Source organism: Thermobia domestica, chromosome 9 (genome assembly GCF_964235325.1).
Source record: "Thermobia domestica chromosome 9, izTheDome1.hap1.1, whole genome shotgun sequence".
Lineage (NCBI taxonomy): Eukaryota > Metazoa > Arthropoda > Insecta > Zygentoma > Lepismatidae > Thermobia > Thermobia domestica.
In genome coordinates, this window is record NC_137462.1 from 92,057,518 (window position 1) to 92,081,951 (window position 24,434).

At 35.2% G+C, this 24,434-nt stretch overlaps 1 protein-coding gene across 1 annotated transcript in view; it reads left to right on the forward strand.

Annotated features, from left to right (window-relative positions):
* Positions 1-24,434, forward strand: part of LOC145694853 (uncharacterized) — a 301,347-nt gene that overhangs the window by 200,414 nt on the left and 76,499 nt on the right. The window contains exons 3-4 of the mRNA XM_081771548.1: positions 4,273-4,405; positions 7,471-7,601. Of these exons, the coding sequence (XP_081627674.1) occupies positions 4,273-4,405; positions 7,471-7,601 (264 nt within the window). The remainder of the gene's footprint in view (positions 1-4,272; positions 4,406-7,470; positions 7,602-24,434) is intronic.

Genomic DNA, 24,434 nt, shown 5'->3' on the forward strand with positions numbered 1-24,434 from the left:
TCATGAGCGGCGAGGCCCACTTCCATTTATCGGGGATGGTAAACAAACAGAATTTCAGGTACTGAGCACCCGAAAATTCTCAAGATTTCATCGAAAACCTCTGTGCTCAAATTAACTGTTTGTGAGGCTTATCTCGAACCTACATTGTCAGTCCTTATTTCTTTCGTGAAAACGGAAGTACAATGCCTGTTACAATATTATTACGTTGCTATGTTGTGTGATTATTTCCTACCAGAACTAAGAAGACTCCGCATTAACCTCAACAGAATGTGGTCTTAGCAAAATGGCACACCTTGATCACCACCTGTCACCTTAAGATGATTTTTTATGGGCTACCTAAAAACTAAAGTTTACATAGTAAATCCAAGCATCCTTGAGGCCTTCTCCGATATCATAACACGATAAATGCATAATTCTCTGCGTACCATGCTTAAAGTTGTACGGATAATTTTACCACTCGTCTACAAGAATGTCTCGACAAAAATTGACACCACCTAAGCGGCTTTTTCACACCAGTATTTTTTTTCTTACGTTTTAATATGTAATCTGAAATGGCAATGTAACATTAATGGGTAATAACAATATGTTTTGAAATTCGTTTAAAAATAACTCTGTAATAGTCTTTACAAAATCACCATTCCTCCTTGTATAATATGAAAAAACAATTTTACTAATAGCATTTTTTCTTTTAATCTAATGAAGAGGGGAAAGATATACTATTGAGCAAATGCAAATTTATACAAGTCAAGACAATGCTGCAATGAAAGTGTTACATTTCGCTATGAACGATATTTTCCAAGACAAGCCAGTGATTGATTGTAGTCTGCAGCATGTAGGGCTAAGCTTTAAAACTTGCAAGTGTGTATGATCATTAATAATTGTCTTGTTCAGTTATTATTACTGTCATTGGTAGTAATAATAGTAACAACTTTTGAAATAGTAACATCGATTAAATCACTTGTTTAAATAGTGAAACTCACATAAGTATTTATGTTTTAGTCATTTAGACGGGACTAACATTAATGATCTGGGTGACAACTCGTACCTTACATAAGGCTTGCGAGAATTACATCAATTCAGAAAATAGTCATTAAGGCAAAGCTAACCTTAGGTAAAGAGAGCATAGAAAGATCGGTTGGTTGGTTAGATTCTAGTTTAGTATCCCTTCCAGCATCGAGGCTATTTGAGATGTGAACCTACATCTTTATGTAGAATCCGAGCTACATGATTCCCACTGGAAATTGAAACCGGATCTCTCGCACCAGAGAAGCATATTATAACCATATAGCCACGATGAAGTTGTGAACAGAGAAAGAGTTAACACCATAAATGTAATTGGAGAGCGACCAAAAAACAATTCCTTGTTGCAATATTTATCGAGCATTCAAATTGGAAACTCTTCTTTGCACGTTCATTATTCACAGTTACATATTATTATTATTATTATTATTATTATTATTATTATTATTATTATTATTATTATTATTATTATTATTATTATTATTATTATTATTATTATTATTCATAGATATTCTGCCATTACTGGCAGGTCACTCATCACAAACTGAAAAGCTTCCATGTACTATGGTTCTGTGCTACCCTATTCGTCTGCAGTAGAAATTTTCTGTTTAAATTGTAGCTTCCTCCACCTCTCCCTCTTTTTCCTATAACTATACCTTATATCATGTTGTAATAACAAAAAAAATGACTGCAAAAATATCAATAACATAAACTCATTACAAGAAGAAATCTAAAAAGAAAATTCCTCATAACACGTTAATCACTCCAATCGCACGAATGAAAGTGAAAATACTGTCCAAAGACCGCATTATACCCCAAAACTTAAGACGTTTAGGTATTCCTAAACATTATGAAGTCTGGGTAGTCTGGACATTCTTCAAGAATGAGCTAAATAGTACTTGCAGTTAGTGGAACAATAGATTCTTACAACAAGGACGGTTCATGCGACGCACGAACTAGATAGGAGTGAAGGAAATGCGACAGTCCGATACGCAAGCGTTTAAGGATGACTTCATCCGGAGACTGGTATATGACGATGTCTGCCAATTCTTCAGAATATGGTTTACTGAATGGAGTTCATTTTCGTTGTTCTGACTACAATCTCTTGCTAGTGACATTGCATCCATTGGACGAAATAACTATGGAGATCCGAGCACGGGAAACTGCTTCAGTGCAACAACTGCCAATGCGGCATTTTTGACTGCTGTATCAGCACCCTTGTTTGTCCCAAGGTCGACGTGTCCCAGCACAAAATAGACAACGACGGTATACTTTTGTTGCTGAGGCTGATGGCATCTCTGAAAAATGTTGTGCGTTAAAAACGTTTAGTAAAAATGTTTTGCATTCTTACAATAACGCTGTGCAAATGAGCACACGACGCAGCAAAAGTTGAAAAGCGCGTTATCGAGAGCAAGGTAAACTTACTTTTAGTTCTGCAGTAATACTGAATACACTCGATGCAGACTAAATTCCAAACTGTCCTTGTCTGTGACGAAAGGACAGCCTATAGAATTATCACTTTTTGAAACATCTGTGTAAAACAAAATAAAATTTTGGTACTGTTCCAGCAGCCCTCCGAATTCTTGATGATGTCACAGGATACTTGTGTGATGTTTGGTATATGATAATTAGAGATCGGACTTATATGCATTAAACCTTAAAAGATGCATGCAAATGTACACTAAAAATTTAGAAAATATGTACTACAAATAAAATAATATACACTTAAGAAACATCTTATTACTTTGCAGATTTACTTGTTTACAATCTTTGCTGTATGAGGAATTTCCACAGTAAACTATTAGGAGATTTCTAAATTTTATTTTGTCAATCTTCTTCTATTATCAGTTAAAATAAGTTAAGAGGTGGAAAATGAGCTTTGAACAACTAATATGATTGGATAATATTTGGAAATGGAACAGTTATCTGGCCAAGATTTACTTACTACACACAAGTACAGATTGATTGTCTCGACCTTTTCTCATCCTGAAATTATATTTGGATTTCTGATTAGTTTGAAATGGTGGTTTAGTGGTAGAGTGCTTACTTCTGGTGCGTGGGGTCCGTGGTTTGATCCCCGCCCAAGTAAGTTTGTGGTGAACAACATCGTGTCCATGGTTTTTTCAGGATACTCCCGTTCTCTCCCACTTTCTCATTCCACCAATTCTTCCATCACCATTCACTTGCTTTAACCATCTGTTTCCCTTAGTCTAAAGGGCATAACCGCAGGACATTAAACTGAAATATTTCACTTTTAATATTTATCAGATTATCATTAGCACAGGTAAAGTTAGTAGAATATTTGTTATTTGATTAACCATTCAAATCATCAATCGTTTATTCCATTAAATAATTATTCAGTATTGGAATGTATTATTATCCGTATTGTCAAGAAATTCATAACAGTTAAAAATATAAAAGAAACGTTATTCTAAACCAATCGCTATAACTCGATTATTGGCACAGTTTGGAATTATGTAAAATATCATAAAGAGCCGCCGCATAGTACCAGTAACCAACATTACATTATTTCCGATCACTATTGTAAACAGATGTCAAAATAATTTTGTGTCAGCTTATAAATTTCAATCTAAAAAGTAATTGAAGGTGATTCTATATGCTTGAGCATTACAATAAATCTTTGATTATTATCCGTTATTCTAATATTTTTATTTAAAGCATTATTTTTATTCAAATATTTATTTGAAGAATTAATTGTTATTCGCTTAATTTGAAGAATTATTTATATTTGAGTATTTATTGAACAACTATTTGTTATTCGAATATTATGATCAGTGGCGTATTTACGATTTTGTTTCAAGGGGGCTTTGCCAACTTTACTCCTGGAAATGTGAAAATTGTGCATAATATTTCGTTTACTTTCCCGTATAGTAAATAAAGTTTCCGGGGAGGGTTAAGCCCGGAAGCTCCCTCATTAAATACGCCACTGATTATGATGCTCCAAATTGTAATTCTTAACATATCTTTCCACTTTAGATCCTTATTTTCAGTTTTGTTCTATCTTTTTGAAGAATAGGGGTAACATACAGGACATTGATTGTAACATTGCTCTACTGAAGTAGTAGTTGAATTAGGTAAGGCTGATAGAACCTATCTTCGGACAACACAATCAGACAATAGACAACAATTATCAATATAGTTTGTTTTTTTTTAAACAAGAAGATAGATAAAATTGTTCTTTTCGGTAAAAATGGTTCTTTTCGGTAAAAATGTTTCTATTTTCTTTCTCAGGTTCTCCAGGAGTCTGGAGTCCGCTGTCACGGGCGCCTGATGGACCCGCCTGCAAGGAACAGTATGTGGCGCTTCGGATTCCCCAACCCTGTCAACTACAACGACAACGAACTCTTCTGTGGGGGCTGGGCGGGTGAGTGTTATCAAGGGTAAGCTTCCACATTACCTCTCTACGTAAAAACATTATAGGTATTCAATTGAAACTAAACTGAAATCTGGAAATAATCTAATAATATGTAGGTATATGAAAAATTCACTTATGCAGGCTAAAGATAGAACACACATTGATTTGGTTGATAACTTGAAAAACAAAAACTTATGTAGAGAGAATCCAGTGTCATTGATTAAATAATGAAATAGTAATTGAAATCATTATGTTTTAGATATCTATATTGGATTTTAGAAGGAAGAGCAAACAAGACCTTTAAAAAAATAGTCTCTCGGAGAGAAAGGAGGAATAAACAACATATTCATTTTTCACATTATTGGGCTCTAATTGTCCGTCATTCATCAATTCATAAGGTCGTTATTAACCGGTATAAAAAGCGACCCGAAATCACCCGTATGTTGAAAATCTCGTGTAAGAATTCGAACACATGTTGACATTGTCTAATTGCATCATCCTGCGTAAAACCACTGCGTGTTGATGGGCAAAGCAGTAGCAAATAATTGCAAAGCAATGCTACTGTGTAACATGATCAAGTACCGCTCACTGTTTATTGTTTCTTCGAAGAGGAAAGGTGCAATTAGTCCGTGGCTTGCAACTGTGACCGACGTTGTAATCATCGGAGGATGATTTTTTGTTTTTAATGAAGCAATCCCAGATCTCATTAGCCCAAAAGCGTGCATTTTGTTTTTTTAAATTACGCTATCATTTGGACTCAATTAAGAGTTTGTCGTTACTCTCAGCCTAACGACCGAAGTTTCTCTTGAATGTGGAACTGAGTTTCTTCACAACATCGATGTAGTGCGGATAAATTTGGAGGTCAGTTTTCAAAATCAGTAGCGTCTAGATATCTCAGTTGCACTGCTGCCTTTCTAGCCGATTTGCCATGACTCCTCTGTATTACAATTCTTATCGCTTCGATATTCTGCTGCGTACATCCAGGTTTCTGTCAAGGATGGTTCGGTTCCAATATTGTTTCTTCACTCAGACATTTTAATATAGTGTGCGAATGGTTTCCTTTGAGGGGGTCCATTATGTAGGAAATTGTTCTCGAAAACAGCTTCAAGCCAGAAAAATACTTTTTCTTTCATGAATGAAAGAAAGCACAATTGATGATTTCTGCTCCGCTGTAATTCTCCTCTTGTTAGACATCTTTGTAACACTAGCCCTCTACCGACGGCGTCTTGAGTTAGACTTCCTTTGGTTATTCAATTGTTTCTCCAAACTATACTGTTGAGGTGCAAACTATACTGTTTTACTGCTCCTGTTAAGGTGCAAACTTTTATTTCCGAATTAGCTACTTGAAACAATTTTTTAAAATATAGATCATTTCATTCTCCACCCTATATAAAAGTTTCTGATTCACAAACTGTAAATCTGCCATTCAATTGCATGAATTCAATATGGTTAACGCAGAGGGAGGAGCGTCAAATAAAAAAAAATTACGAAGTGATTTTTTTAATACTTATAAAATGCTGTAAGCTATATAATATAGCTAGGCTTTCAATAAATATCTCATTGGTGAACAGCGCGTCATCGATGCGTACGATATCACACTTAGCTTAAGGTTTTAAAATATGAAACTTTTAACAAGCATTGTAATGATCATTTTAATAAACTACTTATTTTGCTAATTATTAAATAATCTTAATGATGTTTAATGTTAGATTTTACTTTTATAAAAATATTAAAATAACAGTAAATTTATGTTACCTCAATGCTGGAAAGGAACCTTGATGTACTAACAATAAATAGGTCTACATAAATAAACAAATTATTAATAACTGAACAAACCATAAAATGAAATGGAGACGCCATATTGGTTAAAATATTATAGGATATGTTCTTGAACTAAAAAAATATAGCTAACCAACTCTTGACTCCAGTTTTTGACAGTGACGACGCTAAAGGGGGCAAAGGGGATTGGCGCCTCCTCAGTGATATCGTCTGTCCCCAAGACATGTATTGTAACGTAAGTCAAGTAATATAAAACTATTATTTTCGATGTACAATGTAACCAAAAATGTTCTTGCCGTTCTAGAGCAATGATAAACGAAAAGTAATACAGTGGACAGTACGTATTTCTAGCTTTCGAAATAATTTCCACCATCATCCAACATCTTTTGCCAACGTTCTTGCAGCTGCACAATACCCTGGTGTGATAAAACCCGACAGTCGTGGATGCAAAAAGTCCATCAGTGTGTTCTGCACGTCTCCCTCATTTGCGAAGGATTTTCCATGGAAGTCATTGTCGAAGGAATGAAACATGTGGTAATATGTTGGCGTGAGATCCGATGAATATGGGACATGGCACAGTCTCTTCCAGCCAAGTTGCTGAAGGGTCTCCCAGATCCTCTTTGCTACATGTAGCTTGGCATGGTCGTGCAGGAACAGCAAACAATTTGCTATTCACCAACGCAGGCTTCTGCCATAATGTACAGTGCACCCTTTGCAACTGCTGAGAGTAGAGGTCAGCAGTTAATGGTCTGACCAAATGGAAGAAGCTCGTAATGCATCACTTGTTAACATTCCAGCATACAGAGAGCATAATCTTTCGTGGGCACAGTGATAGTCTTGAGGTATTAGGAGGGTCACATGGTAACAACCAATGTCTGGTACGCTTACGAGTGCCATAGAGAACCCACATTTCCTCACAAATGAGCAAGCGATCTAACATGAGTGGAATCGTCACTTGCTTCTGACATATGCACTTAGGCTTCCTTAGAAGTGTACCTTCTTTTATGATGTCCTAGACTTTATGATATATTAGACATACTTAACAAAACAGAACGTATATGGATAAAATTGTGCAGTGTAGACGTTGTATGTAATATAACACCCATCTCTGCGACTAGGACGACTCGTGGTTTTATGATGTCCTAGACGGCTGCATATGTCTGGCTAAGCCTGTAATTAACTGCCCATTTAATTTCACAAATATTTTTAAATGACATATTCTATAAATATTTTGTACTTGTCTCGCTATGGTATTTGTGTTCATTACATTTTTATGTATATGTGTATGTTTACAGTGCAATGGCAGCAAAACAGAGGGCAATGCGGAGTGTGTGGTGATCCATTCCACGTGAGAGAACCAAGGCCTCATGAAGCCGGAGGGCATTACGCTAAAGGCATAATTGGGAGGCATTATAGTGTTGGACAAGTAAGTAAAATCCACAATAATTATCTATCAGAACTTAATATACGTATACTAGAAAATAGTTAAATTTTATTTCGTTTTTAAGACTTTATATTTTGCAAATTAATTGATGTAAATAAATCTCCCGAATCCTCAAGCATCAAAACTCAGAAAGCACCTGAGCATTAGTTGGAGAAATACTTAAAGGTCTTTTAAAGGTCTACTTATATAGATCTACATATTTTTGCTCTATTGTCCTTTGAGGTTGGTCAGCTCTATTTTAGATAGTCACCTAAAGTGTACTATGCAACAGCTTTATTCTTGATAGGAAAACTCAATTGTGAAATAAATTTCTGGATGAAACAGTGGCAAAGGAACAGAAAATATAAGTGGAAGGAAAGATTATTTCTATGAAAATATTTTGCATATACTTTTGTCTCCCCGCTCTTAATACTATTCGTATAAATGAAACATGGTTCTTGAAGTGTGATGGAATACGGACCAATATCAAGAAAATAACGTATGGATTTAGAAAAGTCCAAAATGATTTATTAAGTACGAATTTCAATGGATTTCGTAATGAAATGGAAGGTGACATGTAAAGTACATGAAGTGGACCACAGGAAGAGGTCATAGTTTTCTCTTTACGAGGATACAGAGAAAACAAGTACGTAATGATAAAACAATGACATTTCGACAGTATATTTCCTTCGATTTCTTTCTATTGACGGGCCATAGTGGTTCAGTGATAGAGCGCTTACCTCTGATACATGGGGTCCCTGCTTTTATTTAATCGTGAAGGTGGTTATTGAAAGAGGAAAAGATCATAATGTCATTTACAGCAATTTGATATTTGAAACTAGTGCTCTGAATGGGTCGGGTCGGGTCGGGACCCGAGCTGACCCGATTGACCCGACCCAACAACCCGACCCGAGCTGAACCGACTGACCCGACCCGAGTAGCCTGACCCGACAACCCGACCTAAGCTGACCCGACAAAACGACCCGTAACCCGACCCAAACTGACTCGACCCGTTTGAGAGCACTATTTCAAACCATTCCGGACATATGAAAAACATGGGTAGAGATTGATATACTGCTTACAGTATGTAATAGTGGGAAATTTTTAAATTAATTGTTGCAACCCTTTATTTCTTTGAGATACAGTAATGGTTTTTGATAGATGTAATTACAAGTTCTCTCAATTACATGATTTTAAATAGTGTTGTAAAATTTTAACCATGTTTATATCTCCAGAACGGCTCGAGATATCTAATTGCTGTCAATGGCATTATGAGCTTTAGTTGTCTATTGCAAATCATCCACGTTATTTGATGTGTTACTTATCTATACACTGTTTCGAATGAAAGTCCAATTTTCAATCTCTTGTAGTACTCGCTTGTGGCTATGTGAATAATGTACGCGTCTTTACTGTGGGAGATCCGGTGCGGGAGCTCATATGGTTCGGATTCCACGTTAAGCCGTAGGTCCACGTCTCATATAGCCTCACCACTGAACTAAACTCAAATACAATCCAATTAAAAATCAATCCCTTGTAGCTTTGCACCTATTCATTTAAAATACCTCATATCGTGAAGACACCATTTGACACTAAGGTTCTATGGATAAACATTATTCCTTCTGTTTTATTTGTGTTGTTACTAATGTAAATTTCTCCAAACTTTAGGCACTCGTGGATGTTTGTAATAGTGTAAGTTTTTATTTGTTTGTTTTCAGCGTTCCCCAGATCTCCGAAACTATATTCAGTAGAACCATATAAATATTCACCCCACCTCAGGCTGACGATAAGATAGCAAATTTTACGAAATATGAACCCCAAGAGAAGAAATGGGTGCTCAAGCGTTTATGCAGCAAGAGTGAAATTAAACCTACATTACCAAGTATTTAAAAAAAAATAAAAAAAAATGAGTATTTAAATCTTTCAAATATTTTTCATAGTCCTTATATTTTTCATACGAAGAACGGGGATTCTGGTAGTTTTTTTTTTTTTTTTTGTAGCTTTTTTCTTTCCTGAAATTTGTAGAAAATAAATTATGTGGGATTTGTAGAGAGGTATAAAAAAATTATTTTGTTTTGTCACTATTATTCGCCACTAGTTTAGCAAACAGCTTCTCCATAACACCAGCATCGTAACAGTTGCTAATAAGGCAGTTAATCTCAACTGTCAGTTGTCGCATCAGTGAAGTGAGACAAAAAAAATCTTGTGTTTCCAGATGTTCGATGCAAAACTATGCAAACTAGTCTACATAGAGATGTCTAGAGTTTTTTATTTTTTAAAAAAAGGAAATGTTTTACGATACTTTTGAACTTTCTGATGGGATAATTATCCTTGGTAAATGTGGAACTGTCATGTCGATACATATCAACGGCACATTTATTCACAAAAAGCGACACAAATGCCCCGTGGTATCTGTCAGGAAAACTATCATTATCACATCAAAAGCTGTCAGCTTCTTGTGAACAGTAGCGGACAACAGGCTATTATAATAAAGTTAACCACACCTAATTACTCTAGCTGGAACTTCCCGCAAGCACTCTATGGCACCCGCGACATTATCATATGTGCTTATTAAAAAAAGTTTGCAGGCTACTTTTTGCTAAAGAAATATATTAAGAGACGTAGTCATGGGCGTCCATATGGTTGCTTCCAAGGAGGAACGACTGTGGCTGCTATCATATGTTACTGAAATTACACTTTCCTGTAATATTACACTGCACTGCAGAAGCATCAAGTTTGTTGGAAGGAAGAGATCTCCAAAGTTTGTGGCATTTTAAAACAGTAATTTGTTACATTCTCAGTGAGAAACAAGTCAGACAATTGTATGCAATCACATTTAGATAATATAGGCCTATTTTTTCTTTTTCCCTTCAAAGAGAACGATTTAGAAGTGTATCACCAACGAACTCTAAAACCCGGCGAATGGAGATTCTACATGCTAATATAAGTAGAGAATAAATATTAATTTTGCTCGTGTTTCTCTTACTTTTAAAATTTTCTCGTAAGTCAACTTTTTGTGGATTGTCAAGGAGAGGATCTTTCGTCTGTATCCCAACTTATAAACATCCTTGATAACAGTACAAAAAAGTATCCTTTAAAAAAACTAGACTTTAAAAAGAACTAGAGGGAGAAACTATAAGGTTTGTGAATTTGAATTGAATTTTCGAATCACAGGATACCGCTAGTTGCTATGAGACACCTTTAGAAGGCGTTGACGTGTTTTGTTTGAAGTTCCATGCGAAAATTGAGAATAAAAGTTGTACTGATTTTTTATTTCAAAAGAAAAACTCTTCAATATTGCATATATTATCAAATTTTATTTTTACTGATTATTTATTAAATATAAAATTGAAAATTTCACCTGCTTATATTCTCTTCTTCTTCTTCTCTTCTCTACCCTGAGATCGATGGAAAACGTATTATAAAAAGATTAAAATTTCTATTTATTTATTGGTAGCTTCTTAACATGATTATACTGTATGTAAATTGTATGAAAATTTCCAACAACTTACCCGATTAAAAAAATAAATTTAAAAAAAATCCTGTGTTTAAGTCACGTCTTTTTTCATCTACATATAGACCTATAAAAATGAATATAACGATGTTTGTCCGGGAACTCCTCGCAGACCCTGCACCGATTTTGATTATGTTTGGTGAATGAGCCTACAATAGGATGTTATGATGTTACTTTGATTAAAATGTGTATATATTCTCAGGGGAGACTGGTAGTCATAATATATGTGAAAACTGAGAATCTCACGTGTCCGTTACGTTAAGAAGATAGAACTCGGTAGGCCTATATAAACTCCTAATTTAAAATAGAAGGACACATGTCCCACTACCTTTGAAAATTTTTATTTTAAGGGAAAGAGACCTTCTATTCAATATAAATGTTTCGAAAGTATTTTGCAGCAGAACTCTCGAACGGTTGGATTAATTTCAACAAAACTAGGTATACTTATTACATACAAGCTGGAAAAAGCATCGTAGAGGGTAAAATATCCCTAGCACCTCTAGGGGTGGAATTGGGAGGGATGTGAGTAACACATAAAAATAATCGACAACGGACGATATTAGTGTCGAATTCATAATTTTCGGAGTCACTGAGATGAATAGTGACACCCCAGATGCCGTTGAAGTCCAAGTTCAGTCCTCATCAACATATAGGATTAGAAGGGGTGAAAAGTAAGAATTTCAAAAATGATCGAGATTAATGTCAAATCCATAGTTTTCGGGGTCATGGGAAAAGGGCTAACCTGTTTGAAATGTCTTTTGGAACATAGTATACACCTCGAGCTGGGTTTATATAATTTCATTTTGATTAGATGCATTATTCTAGGGAAAGAGGTTTGTTTCAAATTTAACATCCCGCGATTATGCACAAGGCTAAAGGAAAATTGTGCCGATCAGATCGATTATAATGTCAGAATGACGAAAGTAGGTGGAAACGGGAGACCCCGAGAAAAACAAAGGCACGTGGTATTTGTCCACCACGAATCCCAGTTACCGTTTTACTTCCATGGCAATAAACGTTAAAACCGGAAATATCTAATTTGAACTACTTCCGGTTTGAATAGATGGCTAACAGAGAAGATGGAACTTATTCTTTAGAAACTGAATCGTTTGCAGGAAACAGTTTCTTAATATCTTTTACGTTTCTTCTCTGATACCTGCCAACAGATGCACGGACAAAGCCGTTCTATAGAACTTCCGACATTTATGCATAGCATAGTTTGGAAGACTGAAAATGTTAAATTAAAAGTCTGAAAATATGGTAAAAGGGCTAAAACATTGCTTCAACCGAATGACAGGAAATATGTTTTAATCACAAGGCTTTTTAACTAACCACAATAAATGTATATATTACAATTATATTTGATTTTAATCCTCAATGTGTTAGAAGTTGACGGTGACTACATTGTCTACGCGGGCAACATTCATCAAGTCCTAAACGGCACAAGACCTAAACGGCATAAATACACACGTACATAAATACATATATTATTATTATTATTATTATTATTATTATTATTATTATTATTATTATTATTATTATATTTTCAGTTTGTTACCTCTTTGAAACCTGGGTCTGGGAAATGTACGAATAAGTTAAGTCAAAAGAAATCGGAAACTGTTCATGAAAGTCAATGAGTTTGACTGTTTATCTTCTGTACTCTTATAAAAAAAGAGTTAAGTGACTTTTTGGGCAAGTACTTTTTACGTGTAAGATTTTAACATAGTGCTGTATTTTTGCTTATGAGCTGTTCATAGCACTTAAAATAAAGTTATTATTATTATTATTATTATTATTATTATTATTATTATTATTATTATTATTATTATTACTACTACTACTACTACTACTACTACTACTACTACTACTACTACTACTACTACTACTACTACTACTAATAATAATAATAATAATAATAATAATAATAATAATAATAATAGTCAATTCCAAATGTAACAGCTATGTTAGAAATACTAAAACTATTGTTAATAATGGTAACGAGTAAAGAGTAATTAATTAAAAGTATGACAACTATTTGCTACGGAAAGAGTTGAATATGATAAATATATGTGTAAAAATAATTTACTTCAAATCAGCACAAAGAATGCAAAATTTATGACGTATATAGCTAAAACACAACATTATGTTACTAATACGAGGTCAATGGTGTGGGAATAGAAAAGAACAGATATTATGAAAGATCTGGGAATCATATTTGAAAAGTTGTTCATAATTTGTCACCACACAAATGCTATCATGCAAACAACAAGAAAGAACAATAGGCTTTATTTATTTATTATTTCATAACTATAGATATGTATTTATGCAAATTACTTGTAAGAACTAAGCTAGAATCTGGTTCTGTAATATCAAACAGTATATCTAAAACTTTGACTGAGAGATTGACAGTATTCTTGGCACGGACGCGATAGTAGCGTCAAAGGGGTTTTTATGTCCATTGCCGTTTAGGACTTGTGCCGCGAAATGATTTTTAGGTCTTATGTCATTTAGGACTAGTGCCGCGTCCCGTCTAGGCGTACATTCTCATCCATGTATGGTACTACAATTATAACATTGAATTGTGACTAGATGCTATACTTTTGCTTTCAGCTGTTCTCAGCACGTTAACAAAGATTATTATTATAGTTCTTTACCTCTATTTGTGTATGACTTATCTAAAACGGTATCCAGAACTAAGAACTGCTTAGCCCTGCCTTCCGGTATTGCTACTTTTAAGTGAGGCTTGAAAGAAGTATGTGTTCCACTTCCCAGTATCCAAGGGCAAAGTTAGCCACCCTCAATAACAGCAGGAAGAAATATTTTTAAGTAATATACTTGTATGTATTTTGTACAGCTAGGAACAGAAAAAAAAATACAAAGTAGAAATTTGTTGCACTTTCATGTAAGTGGCAATTAATAGCTTATTTTATTAGCTCATTCACAATAAGGCTCACTCATTCACAATACACGCTTAGTGTTATATATACATGAAGTAATTAAAAAGAAGTATAAAAGTAAAGAGTTCCTGTAGCTCAACTTTCACATACTCAGAGAGAGACAGAGGCAGAAGTCTTATTTGCTTATAGTTTCCAGGGTTGTAAACTGTCAATTGGTGAATGAACGCTTCTGGCACTAATCGGCCTTGGTTTCCAACAATAAGGTTTGGCCTCGAGTTCGGAGGCGTTAATAGCTGTCCCACCAAATGAACAGCTGATATATGTATATATATTACATATTTTGTAGGCTACATATTCAGAGAAGTACAACCTATGTAATAAATACATACGGTATGTAAAAAATGCAGATAGTAAAATTATAATGTCCGATATTTCCGTTTGACACAATCCATATTGGAAGAACACTTGCCAGTAATGATAACATGAAATTTATTAGAATCAAGAGATTACCGCAAAATCAAAGTACCGTACTAGTAAATGCGAACTATTCTCAGATACAATGCAAAATTATGGATAAATGAACTCCAGTTTTAACTAGAAGATACAGTGTGTAGGGCTACACACATTTAAGAAGTATACAATCTTCACATGGAAAGCGGAATTTGCAACATAGTAAGTAATAACTCTACTTACAACCTGTGGTATTACAAGAAATAAAAAAAAAAAGACCATTTCTTTTCATTTTTTTTTTTTTTTTTTTTTTTTTTTTTTTTTTTTTTAATGTTGGAATGTTGGTGGACGTTATGTAGATATTTAACTGTTCTTTGAATGTTTGACTGTTTAACTGTTTGATTGTCATTGTTTCAAAAATTGTTTCTTTAATTGGATCAATTAAGATCTCCCCTAAGAGATTCTATAATTACAACCAACATACCTTACTTCTCCACTTCTAACTACTGCAGTTGCACTTCTCCTTTTTAAGATATTAAACTAATACTCAAACAACGTTAATCTTTTAGTTCCTGAAATTATTTCCTTGCTTTACCACTTGAACAAAGTTGGAAATCTGAGCTTCCTCCATCGTGGCTATGTATGTGCAGTTATCAATACAGTGTAGTCAAAAGTTCTGAGTCATTAGTCATCAGGTGAAGTACATTAAAGACTCGAGTCTCTCTGAAGAGAGCCTGGGTGTATTTTTTTAACTGTTCTCGAAGTTTCTGTCGTTTTGTGTTACGTAGAAAATTTGAATTAAAAACCATTGGGAGGTGATTTGGGAGGTGATTCCTGACACCAAGATAAGACAAAAAGTATAGACCAACCTGGGCGCACAAATGCTTCCTTTCGGAGTTATAGGCTGCCGAAAACTTGAAAAACATGAAGTTTAAAGGTCCATAGCTCCAATACTATGGGACCTACCGTAGGCGGTTCAAGACTTCAGATAGGAACTAGTATGTGCCCTATTCAAATATTCATGTGTCAGAATACTGCGATGCTTCCGCAACAATTTTTATAGAGGTAGTTGATGAGTTCTTCAAATTATATGCCCGAAGCCAAACTAAAGTCGATTTCGACTCTCTGCGGGAGCTTATGTAGTTCGGATCTTTTGTTAAGTGGTTGGAAGAACGTTGGAAAGAAACGCTAAGTTCCGAAAGCTCCAACCAAGCAAGTTAGAAATAGTCGTATTGAGAGAGAGAAAAGGGAGAAGAAGAGATAAATTTTCTTCTATCAAAAGTGCTAAAGATGGTTGCACTGGAATGAAAGGATCGACAACACGTAGGAAACTTATAAACGATGAGTTAATTAGTAAGCGTTATAACAGAAGAAATTTCAGAGTGAAGAGTGGTTCGAGAGAAATGTTAAAACAGGAGTTAGTCGATAAGGACATTGCTTCTTGCCAACTTTATTCAATATAAAAATATAATACTGAAGAAGGTTTATCTAAGAAAGGTAGCCCTACTATTTCTAGGAGAGAAAGAGTGTATTCTCTTCGCAAATGAGACAATTTTGTTACACAATTTAGAGAGCAAATTAATACAGTATTACAATACTGAAAAAAACAGTTATGAAGAATCTAGAATACATCCTAACAACAATACGAAAATAATTTTAAGTGTACGGAAGTAAGCTGTTTCAAGTGTCAACCGCAGAACTTTGAGAGGAAGGATGAAATACAAGGTGTGAAGGCTACTTATTTTATTCCTAGATAATATTATTAATAAGATAATAATATGTAGACGAAAAACATGAATAATATGAATAGCAAGAGAAGCGTTTAGAAAGGAGAAAAGCGTATTTTGTGAAGCGTTGAGAAAAGAGGTGCAAGATGGAATTAATAAATGTTTTCGTGTAAAGTTCTGTACAGAGCAAAAATAATGAACACTACAAAAAATAAGTAAGTGAAAGATAAATGGAATAAAATTTCGAAAAATACCTGTAGACTCTATTTAGGAAATTGAAGGAAATTAGGTTATCAATGAGAACATGTTTCAAAAACTGGAGAGAAAAGAACGGTATGGGATGTTTTTAAAAATAGGCTAATATAAATTAAGTTATTTGAGAATTATTTGTATTATTGTATTTTCTTTATTCGAGAAGTGATGTAGTGGAAGAAAAACTAGGAAGGAGTAAGACTATTAATTATGAATTGTTTAGAAGCAACAACTCATACGCAGAATGATAACTGGAGTAATTGTATGGAAGTCGAATTTACGATAAGTAAATTCCCAGTGATATGAAAACCCTTATGATTGATAGTGATGATTAAGAAATCATAGGTATACGATCAATAGCATAATTTTAAACAATTAAGATTATGGCCATATTTCTTACGATTTTTATCACTATACATTTTATTAGCTATATTCATTGGTGCCTTGGTGCCTTACTAAAACCAAAAACATATTTTGTCTTTATTTTCGGTCAAAGTAGTATATAAAACTTAAGTTCAAAGGTATATATATATATATATATATATATATATATATATATATATATATATATATATATATATATATATATATATATATATATATATCTTTTAGTAATTTGGATTCTGCATCTCCAATGTTGCAAATGATTTCCACAAATTTCTCGGAATAAGCATCACCTTGGTGTCTAGTCTTATGCGTATTTTGTAAGTAATTACTTGCAGCAGAGTGAGTGATGATGCGATTTCTGTCTTCTCTTGGGTGTCACTAACCCTACTCAACATAATATTGAAGAAAACAAGCATTGCATAGAGATTAACATTGATATAGACTCTTCCACCACCATGATGCTTATATATAAATGATTTTATTTATGACAAATTGACTACATTTTTTGATTTGCTTAATTCGGGGAAATGAAAGAAAGAAGTAATAAACGGAAAAATAAAAATTTATGTTTATTATTGTTGTTTAAAGCATTATGACATATATAAACCACCTGCACCGAAACGGTGGGTGTCTATAGGCTCTCCTATTGTCTGTGCCAGCAGGCAGACAGCATGACGCCACCAGGTTATAAATGAACAGTAAGGATGCTCCCACATGAAGCTCTCGTGCTTTGACTTACGATGATTTGTTTCACTTAATCATGGTGTCTAAATGAAAACCTTTAGCATTCCTTGCAAAATATCCCGCGTTTCAACTCGACGTACTGCAATAGGTATAGCCTACATCTGAACTGTAATCTTGACATCTGCAGATTTCAATTATTATTTCTTATAAAACCCACCCACAACTTTTAGATTCATCTGTTACTGTTCCCACGATTTGATACCACACTTTGAGTTTTACTTTTGATTTGCTCTTCTTTTACTTATATCATAGGTTCAGTGTATCGCCAGCGAACATTATTTCTTGTCTTCTAGAGAAGAACTCGGTATATCTTAGTTCATGAATCTCCATAATTATATTACTATGTTGAATCAATGTAGAGACGTTTATGCTTTACCAGGGGAATAAAGCAGAGATCATACGCACCGAAAATTTAGCCATTCAGATATTAGAGCAAACTTTTACTTAAAAGTTTATTATTATTATTATTATTATTATTATTATTATTATTATTATTATTATTATTATTATTATTATTATTATTATTATTATTATTATTATTATTATTACTTTGCTATCATCTCTTACAGCTTGCTAGTATAGTTCATTAACATCCTGAAGGCATATATGTATTTAGCTTCTCAAAATTAGCTTCCATCTCCCCCCTTCTCTTTGATCAGTTTCAGTTGCTAACAATTTGGAAGCCTATCATAGTTTTAGAACGTGAAAGGAAAATCACTTATTTAAATCCACCTTTGCTCTTAATATATTCAAGCAGTATTTCGCTTTACTGAAAAAAAAAAAAACTTATACTGGCTTCTTTTTTATATCGTGTTTCAAATTTTAAAAATCAGTGAAATGTAATGTCTGTTTTTGTTACTAAAGAAATCTTTCAAGACCTTGTCAATCCTTTTTAAAACATTCCCTTTGGATATAACCGAAACCATTCATTAAGTGCTTAGGGCAGAAACAAGCCGTTATGCACTATCAGTCCTACGTTTTTGCACTGCCAGTCAATCAACCCAGAAGGAAGTCAGGTAATTCTTCCACTTTTTTAAGAAGGGAAATGAAAGTGGTGTTGTGTAACTTCTACATAGTGTTTAACGAAAAAAAAAAAAAATGTCCAAAGATGAGTCATATACCAATCGATAGTTATTAAGCTAAAGGAAACAATACAGGTGAGTGTAAATCCTCATGAGTCGTTTTCGAAATGTTTAAGTTTTACGTCCCACGATTACGTCTGCTAGGCTAAAGGAGATGATGATGAGAAATGCATGGAATGGTGGAATGAAAAAAGTAGGAAGAAACGATAGAACACCGAGGAAATAAACGCACACGTTGTTTGTCCACCACAAAGTTCTCTTGGCGCTAACTGAGATAGAACCAGGAACACCATGCACCAGAGGTGAACGCTCTGCCATTGAGTCACCGCGGACCCTGAGTGATTTTCGAGAAAATAGGAGAAATTGAATTTATTTTTGTAAACTTAAAAATTAAAGACCTTGCTGAAATAAGGGTTCGTTATTTTGAGAAATAAGAAAAAGTTTCAAAGATTCAATTTTTATTCGAACTTCAAACACTGGTGGATGTAGCCCAGAGCCGGAGAGCCTAGGTCCTCAGTGTTTTGAGTGACAAAAATAATTTAAACTGTTATTTACATATCTTTGAAAGTTTATGGTAAAACTTTTGGTATACTTATCACAGTCTGGGTTCTGGCTGCCCCTCCAGTTTTTACCTTCTAGATCCGCGACTGACTCCAAACTACTTTTCGCACACTAAGTTTGAATAGATGCCCATTATTTAGGAGGAGCTAACTTTACTACTGTTACTACTTGCTTGAGCTTCTTTGTTCGGGGAAAGATGGTTAAATACCTCATACTGCTGAATTTACAGCTAACTCTTTATTGCAGCAAACACCTCAATTCATGTTGCACAGTAACCCTTTGTGGCTCTTATGGTACAATTTGTACCATACGCGTTTTTCATGGTACATTGCGTTATTTCTCTTCTATTTGAGCTTTTTCGTCCGGTTTTCTTTTTTCTTTCTTTCTTTCTTTTTCTTTCTTTCTTTTTTTCTTTTTCTTTTTTTTTTTGTTTTTCAAGTCCAGAGGCATTGTAGAAGACATTACGTATGGTTTCAGACCTTCCTGCGTCCAGACATAGGAGGTGATGACGTCAAAAGTCAAATTTATTTTCTCATTTACTAAGCCTATGTTCAATATTTTTTGGCGGGCTTATTTTTCCACGTAGAAGATTGAAATTTGGCACAAACATTCAGTCCACCTAGTAGTATTTATCAGATTTTTTTTCAGATCTCTGCATTAAAACAGGGGGGTCCAGAGGGGGAAAAAATTTAAAAAAAGGGATTTTTAGACCCAAAAAATCCCGTTTTTCACGATTTTCCCGCCTCACATACATGATGGAGACATGTGAGTCATACCGTCTGAAAGGCAGTTCCATTCTGAAGAGAATGACGGTCGAATTATTATTCTAATGTAATTAGGGACGTCTCAGTGTTTTTTTTTTTTCAAAATATACTTCTGTATAGGGTAACATGGGGTACGGTATTTTCTGATTTCTTTTCTGGCGGGCTTATTTTTGCACCTAGAAGATTGAAATTGTGCACAAACATTCAGTCCACCGAGTAGTATTTACCAGATTTTTTCAGATTTCTGCGTTAAAACAGGGGGTCCAGAGGGGCTAAAAGTTGGAAAAAGGGAAATTTTGATCAAAAAATCACTTTTCTTGAATTTCCCGCCTTAAATACGTGATGGAGACATGTGAATGGTACCGCCTGAAAGGCAGTTCTATTCAGAAGAGAATATGGGCGACACATGACCCTAGGGTAATTAGGGATGTCTCAGGAATTTTTTTCCCCTGAGATCATAGTGTTTTGTGATAATTTGGGGCATTGTGGGAATTCTTGATAAAATTTCTCCCGCCCTTACTATTCAAGATAGAAACTTGAAATTTGGCACACACATTCAGTATACCAAGTACTATTTATCAGATTTTTTAGATGGCTACGTTCACACAGGGGGGTCCAGGGGGGCCAAAGTTCGAGAAAAAATTTTCCCTCCGAAATTTTCACTTTGACATTTTTTTCCCGCTTCTGGTATATGGTATGAGCATGCAAGTGGTACCATTTGAAAGCCAGCTCTATTCTGAAGAGAATGAGGTATGAACCATGATCTTAGGATAAATAGTGACGATGAAGTAGCTGCTTGACTGAAAGTCTAAAAATAGCCCAAAAAGCCGGGATCCGGAAAAGATCCCAAAGGGGTAAACACCAATACCTATGAAGATGAATCTGAGTCAGAAAGGTACTCTTATTAGGCGTTTTATTATGATCCTATAATAGTAAAATGACAATATATGCAATAGTTAATAAGATGAGGGTAGTCCCAAAATTATTATTAACTTTTAAATATTAATCGTTATTGTGCAAAAATGAGACATATATTCACTTTTATTATCATACTTCATCTTTAAAATCTCTGTCCGAAGCTAATTTCAGGGCTTAAAATATTCATGCCCAGATATTGTAAATATCTCTTAATAAGATTAGAAAAAAACATGTTCACTCTTCTATGTACTTAAGTGTACCGTTATAGTTTTACTCATGAGCCAAGACGAGACAGGATTTTCTTGATGTGGTGCGATACGAGAAGGAAGTCTTCCAATAGAAAAAAAATATACATTTTTCGAGACGAGAAAGCAATTAGATGACATATTTTCGAGACGAGACTGCTCCCCAAATCGTGTCTTGTAAGCAACACTAGAACCGTATAAAACCCCTTGTCTCTAATTTTTACAACTTTGTTAATTAAATTTTCATTTCTTTATACACAACGCACCATGACACCCAACTGTATAAAATTACATACTTGATGGTGAATTCTCATGCGTACATTTTGACAAAATCGAGAAAAAAAAACTTCTATATCACAAAGAAATGTGTCATTCGTTGCCAATAATTGCTCATAGTGTTTAGTCTGCTTGAACATATTTTTTTATTTCCATATAGTATAATTTTTAAAAATAGGGAATACCGTAGTGTAGTGGTTAAAGCATTGGACTCACATTTTCGTGGTCCTGGGTTCAATTCCCAGCCGGTGCTTTCTAATTTTTGGCGTCTACCCAGCGTCATGGGGCAAACTGGAGAGTCACGTGAATAAAAAAAAAAAACGTGAACGCCACTAGGTCTAGAAAGCTCCCGATATTCCTGTTACAGACAGAGCGACGCAGTGCACTGATCACGTATTAGTCGCTAGGGTGGACGTAATTCAGCCAGTCGCTAACAGATGGCGTTGGAGCAGCTCAGGCCTACAAAGGGCTGTCAATCCAAGTGGTTTTGTTTTATAAATAAAAAAAATATACAGTTAACTAACAGAATGCAACTACAATTGTCTACTTTTTCCTAACTGTGACATACATACTCCTAACAATGATGCGCAAACTATTTGTAATGATAATTTGTTCAATGTGCCGTTCCTCCTGAGTAATCGTTAAATGTATCTGCTGCTGCCAGTCATCCATTACCCTGCCCAGCATGTCCTCAGGAACACTGGCACATGCGTCAATAATCTTGCGTTGAAGGTGGATGTCCTTGATCTTGGTGGAATACACAACGGATTTCACGTAGCCCCTTAGAAAAAAAAATCCAGTTGAGTGAGATCTGGGGAACGCGGTGGACATTCCACATGTCCTCGCTGGCCTTCTGTGGGAATTGCTCATTGAGGTACTCACGAGCAAGGGCGCCCATCAGGGCCCCCTGGCCCCCCTAGAGGAAATTATACTTCAAAATATCGAAAATCCAATAGAATTTTTACATTAGTTACTGCAAAATTTGAAACTATTATTGAAACATCGCTTATACTTGTCCCCCCTTGGAAATCATAACATGGGCGCCCTTGCTCACGAGCACATAATCCGAAATGAGGTGGTGCCCCTCCTATTGATAGAACAAAAGGAAAGAGCCATCCTCTAATGCGACGGACGGCAGGATCTCCTCCTCAAACATGTACGTAAATTGCTCTTGATGAAGAATGGGCCCACCACATGGGTTCTCCACACATCGCACCACACCATCACTTTGTCAGAGCCAAGGATCCGAGAATTGTCGTACCAGTGTGGATTGTTGTCTAACCAATATCTGTGATTTTACTTGTTCACCTCGCCGGACACACAGACACACACACACACACACACACACACACACACACATACATACAATAAAAAAAGACCTCGTCCCACAATATCATCTCATATGCGAATCGAGGATTCTGATTTGTCCCGCGGCCTACTCACAGAATTCGTCTCAGTGGTCTGGATCATCCTCGGTTAGACTTGGAATAGCAGTATCTTGTATGGGTGCCACTTATGCACATATATGCTTCGCAGGATGGAGTCTGGGATACACCACATTCTTGGGATAGGTGACGCAGTCACGTAGCCAGGATTTCGTGAAGGGAGGGGGGTCCGTCACATGAAATACTGTGGTCATCACACTAGGGGCTCGATCATTCTAAACTATTTTATTGGCAACATATATTGGTTCGTTTAGCCAGGGTTTCGTAACGGGGAGGGGGGGGGGGTTGACATGAAATTCTGAAGGCCCAGGAGCTCGATCAATCTAAACTAATTTACTATCAACATGTATTACAATAAAATGAGGATAATACAATTTTGTTATTACAATAAAATGAGGGTATGTTGGTAAGTATTTTAATAACAAACTATGAAGAGAAGAAATCTCGAATAAAATAAAAAATGTATTGAAACAGATTTTACAATATTTATGTCCTTACTCTGTTCATTCAAATATAACAATTTTCCTTTCATTATGACCTCAACTATTACAAAAAGTGCATATTCACTATTATAAAAAGTACATACTAAATTATTTTACAATATCTGTGTTTCTTTCTCTGTTGAATCAGATGTTAACAGAACTTTCTTTCCACATAAATATTTGTTTTTATTATTCCGTCAACTACTGTCTATTCCAAATGATAGGTTAAAGGAATAGTAGAAAATTGTTTTTGAAATAACATGTTTGACACTGCAAGGATGCGATGACGAAAAATTATGATAAAAAATGTCCACGCTGATACGCAACGGCACTATGCTTTTGGAAGCTTCAAATCTCCCTGACTAGTAGGAGAAATTCTGAGAATTCCGTAACCTTTCTAGAAATTTCAAATTCCCTGACTCTTCCAGGATATCTCACTTACCTCGCCACCATGTATTGCAAGTAATACAAATCTCCTTATAAGAAAGAGAAACCAAAAGCTTCCAGTAGTTCCGGACCCCCCGGATCCCCCCCCTTGGCTACGTGCCTGGGTGACGGGTACTGCGGGAGGGACATTTCGCGGATGATGCCAACACAGCAGTGGATATCGCTTCGTCTATCGCTGTGCGAGGCTTGCCTTATTTTGATTTTTTTCCATTAACCTGGTTTCCTTAAATTTCGCTATAACTTTCCACACTACTGTATGGGAAATGGGCTCTCGTTTTGGGTGACGAGCGTTGAAATTGTCTGCGATCTGTCTGCTGCTGTGCTTTCCTGAGATCAACACGATCTCTATTCGCTCATCCCTTGTTAGTGCCATTCCGTGTTACGCCACCTGAAACAAAAGAAAATCAGTTAAAATTTTGCAACGGTTGGTCGTAGACTTTCTCCACTGGATTCCTTAAAAAATTGCAGTCCTATTTCATGTATCACACGATAGGGTTTAAATTTTAAAAAGTTCCCGCCATTTCAAGATGGCGGCCGATGGTACCATATGCCTCAAAAGATTTTCCCCGCTCTTTCATCATAACTTTTTTTCCTTTTTTTCCCAATTCTGAACGGTTTCGATTTTATTTTGGTGTTTTCACACTTTTG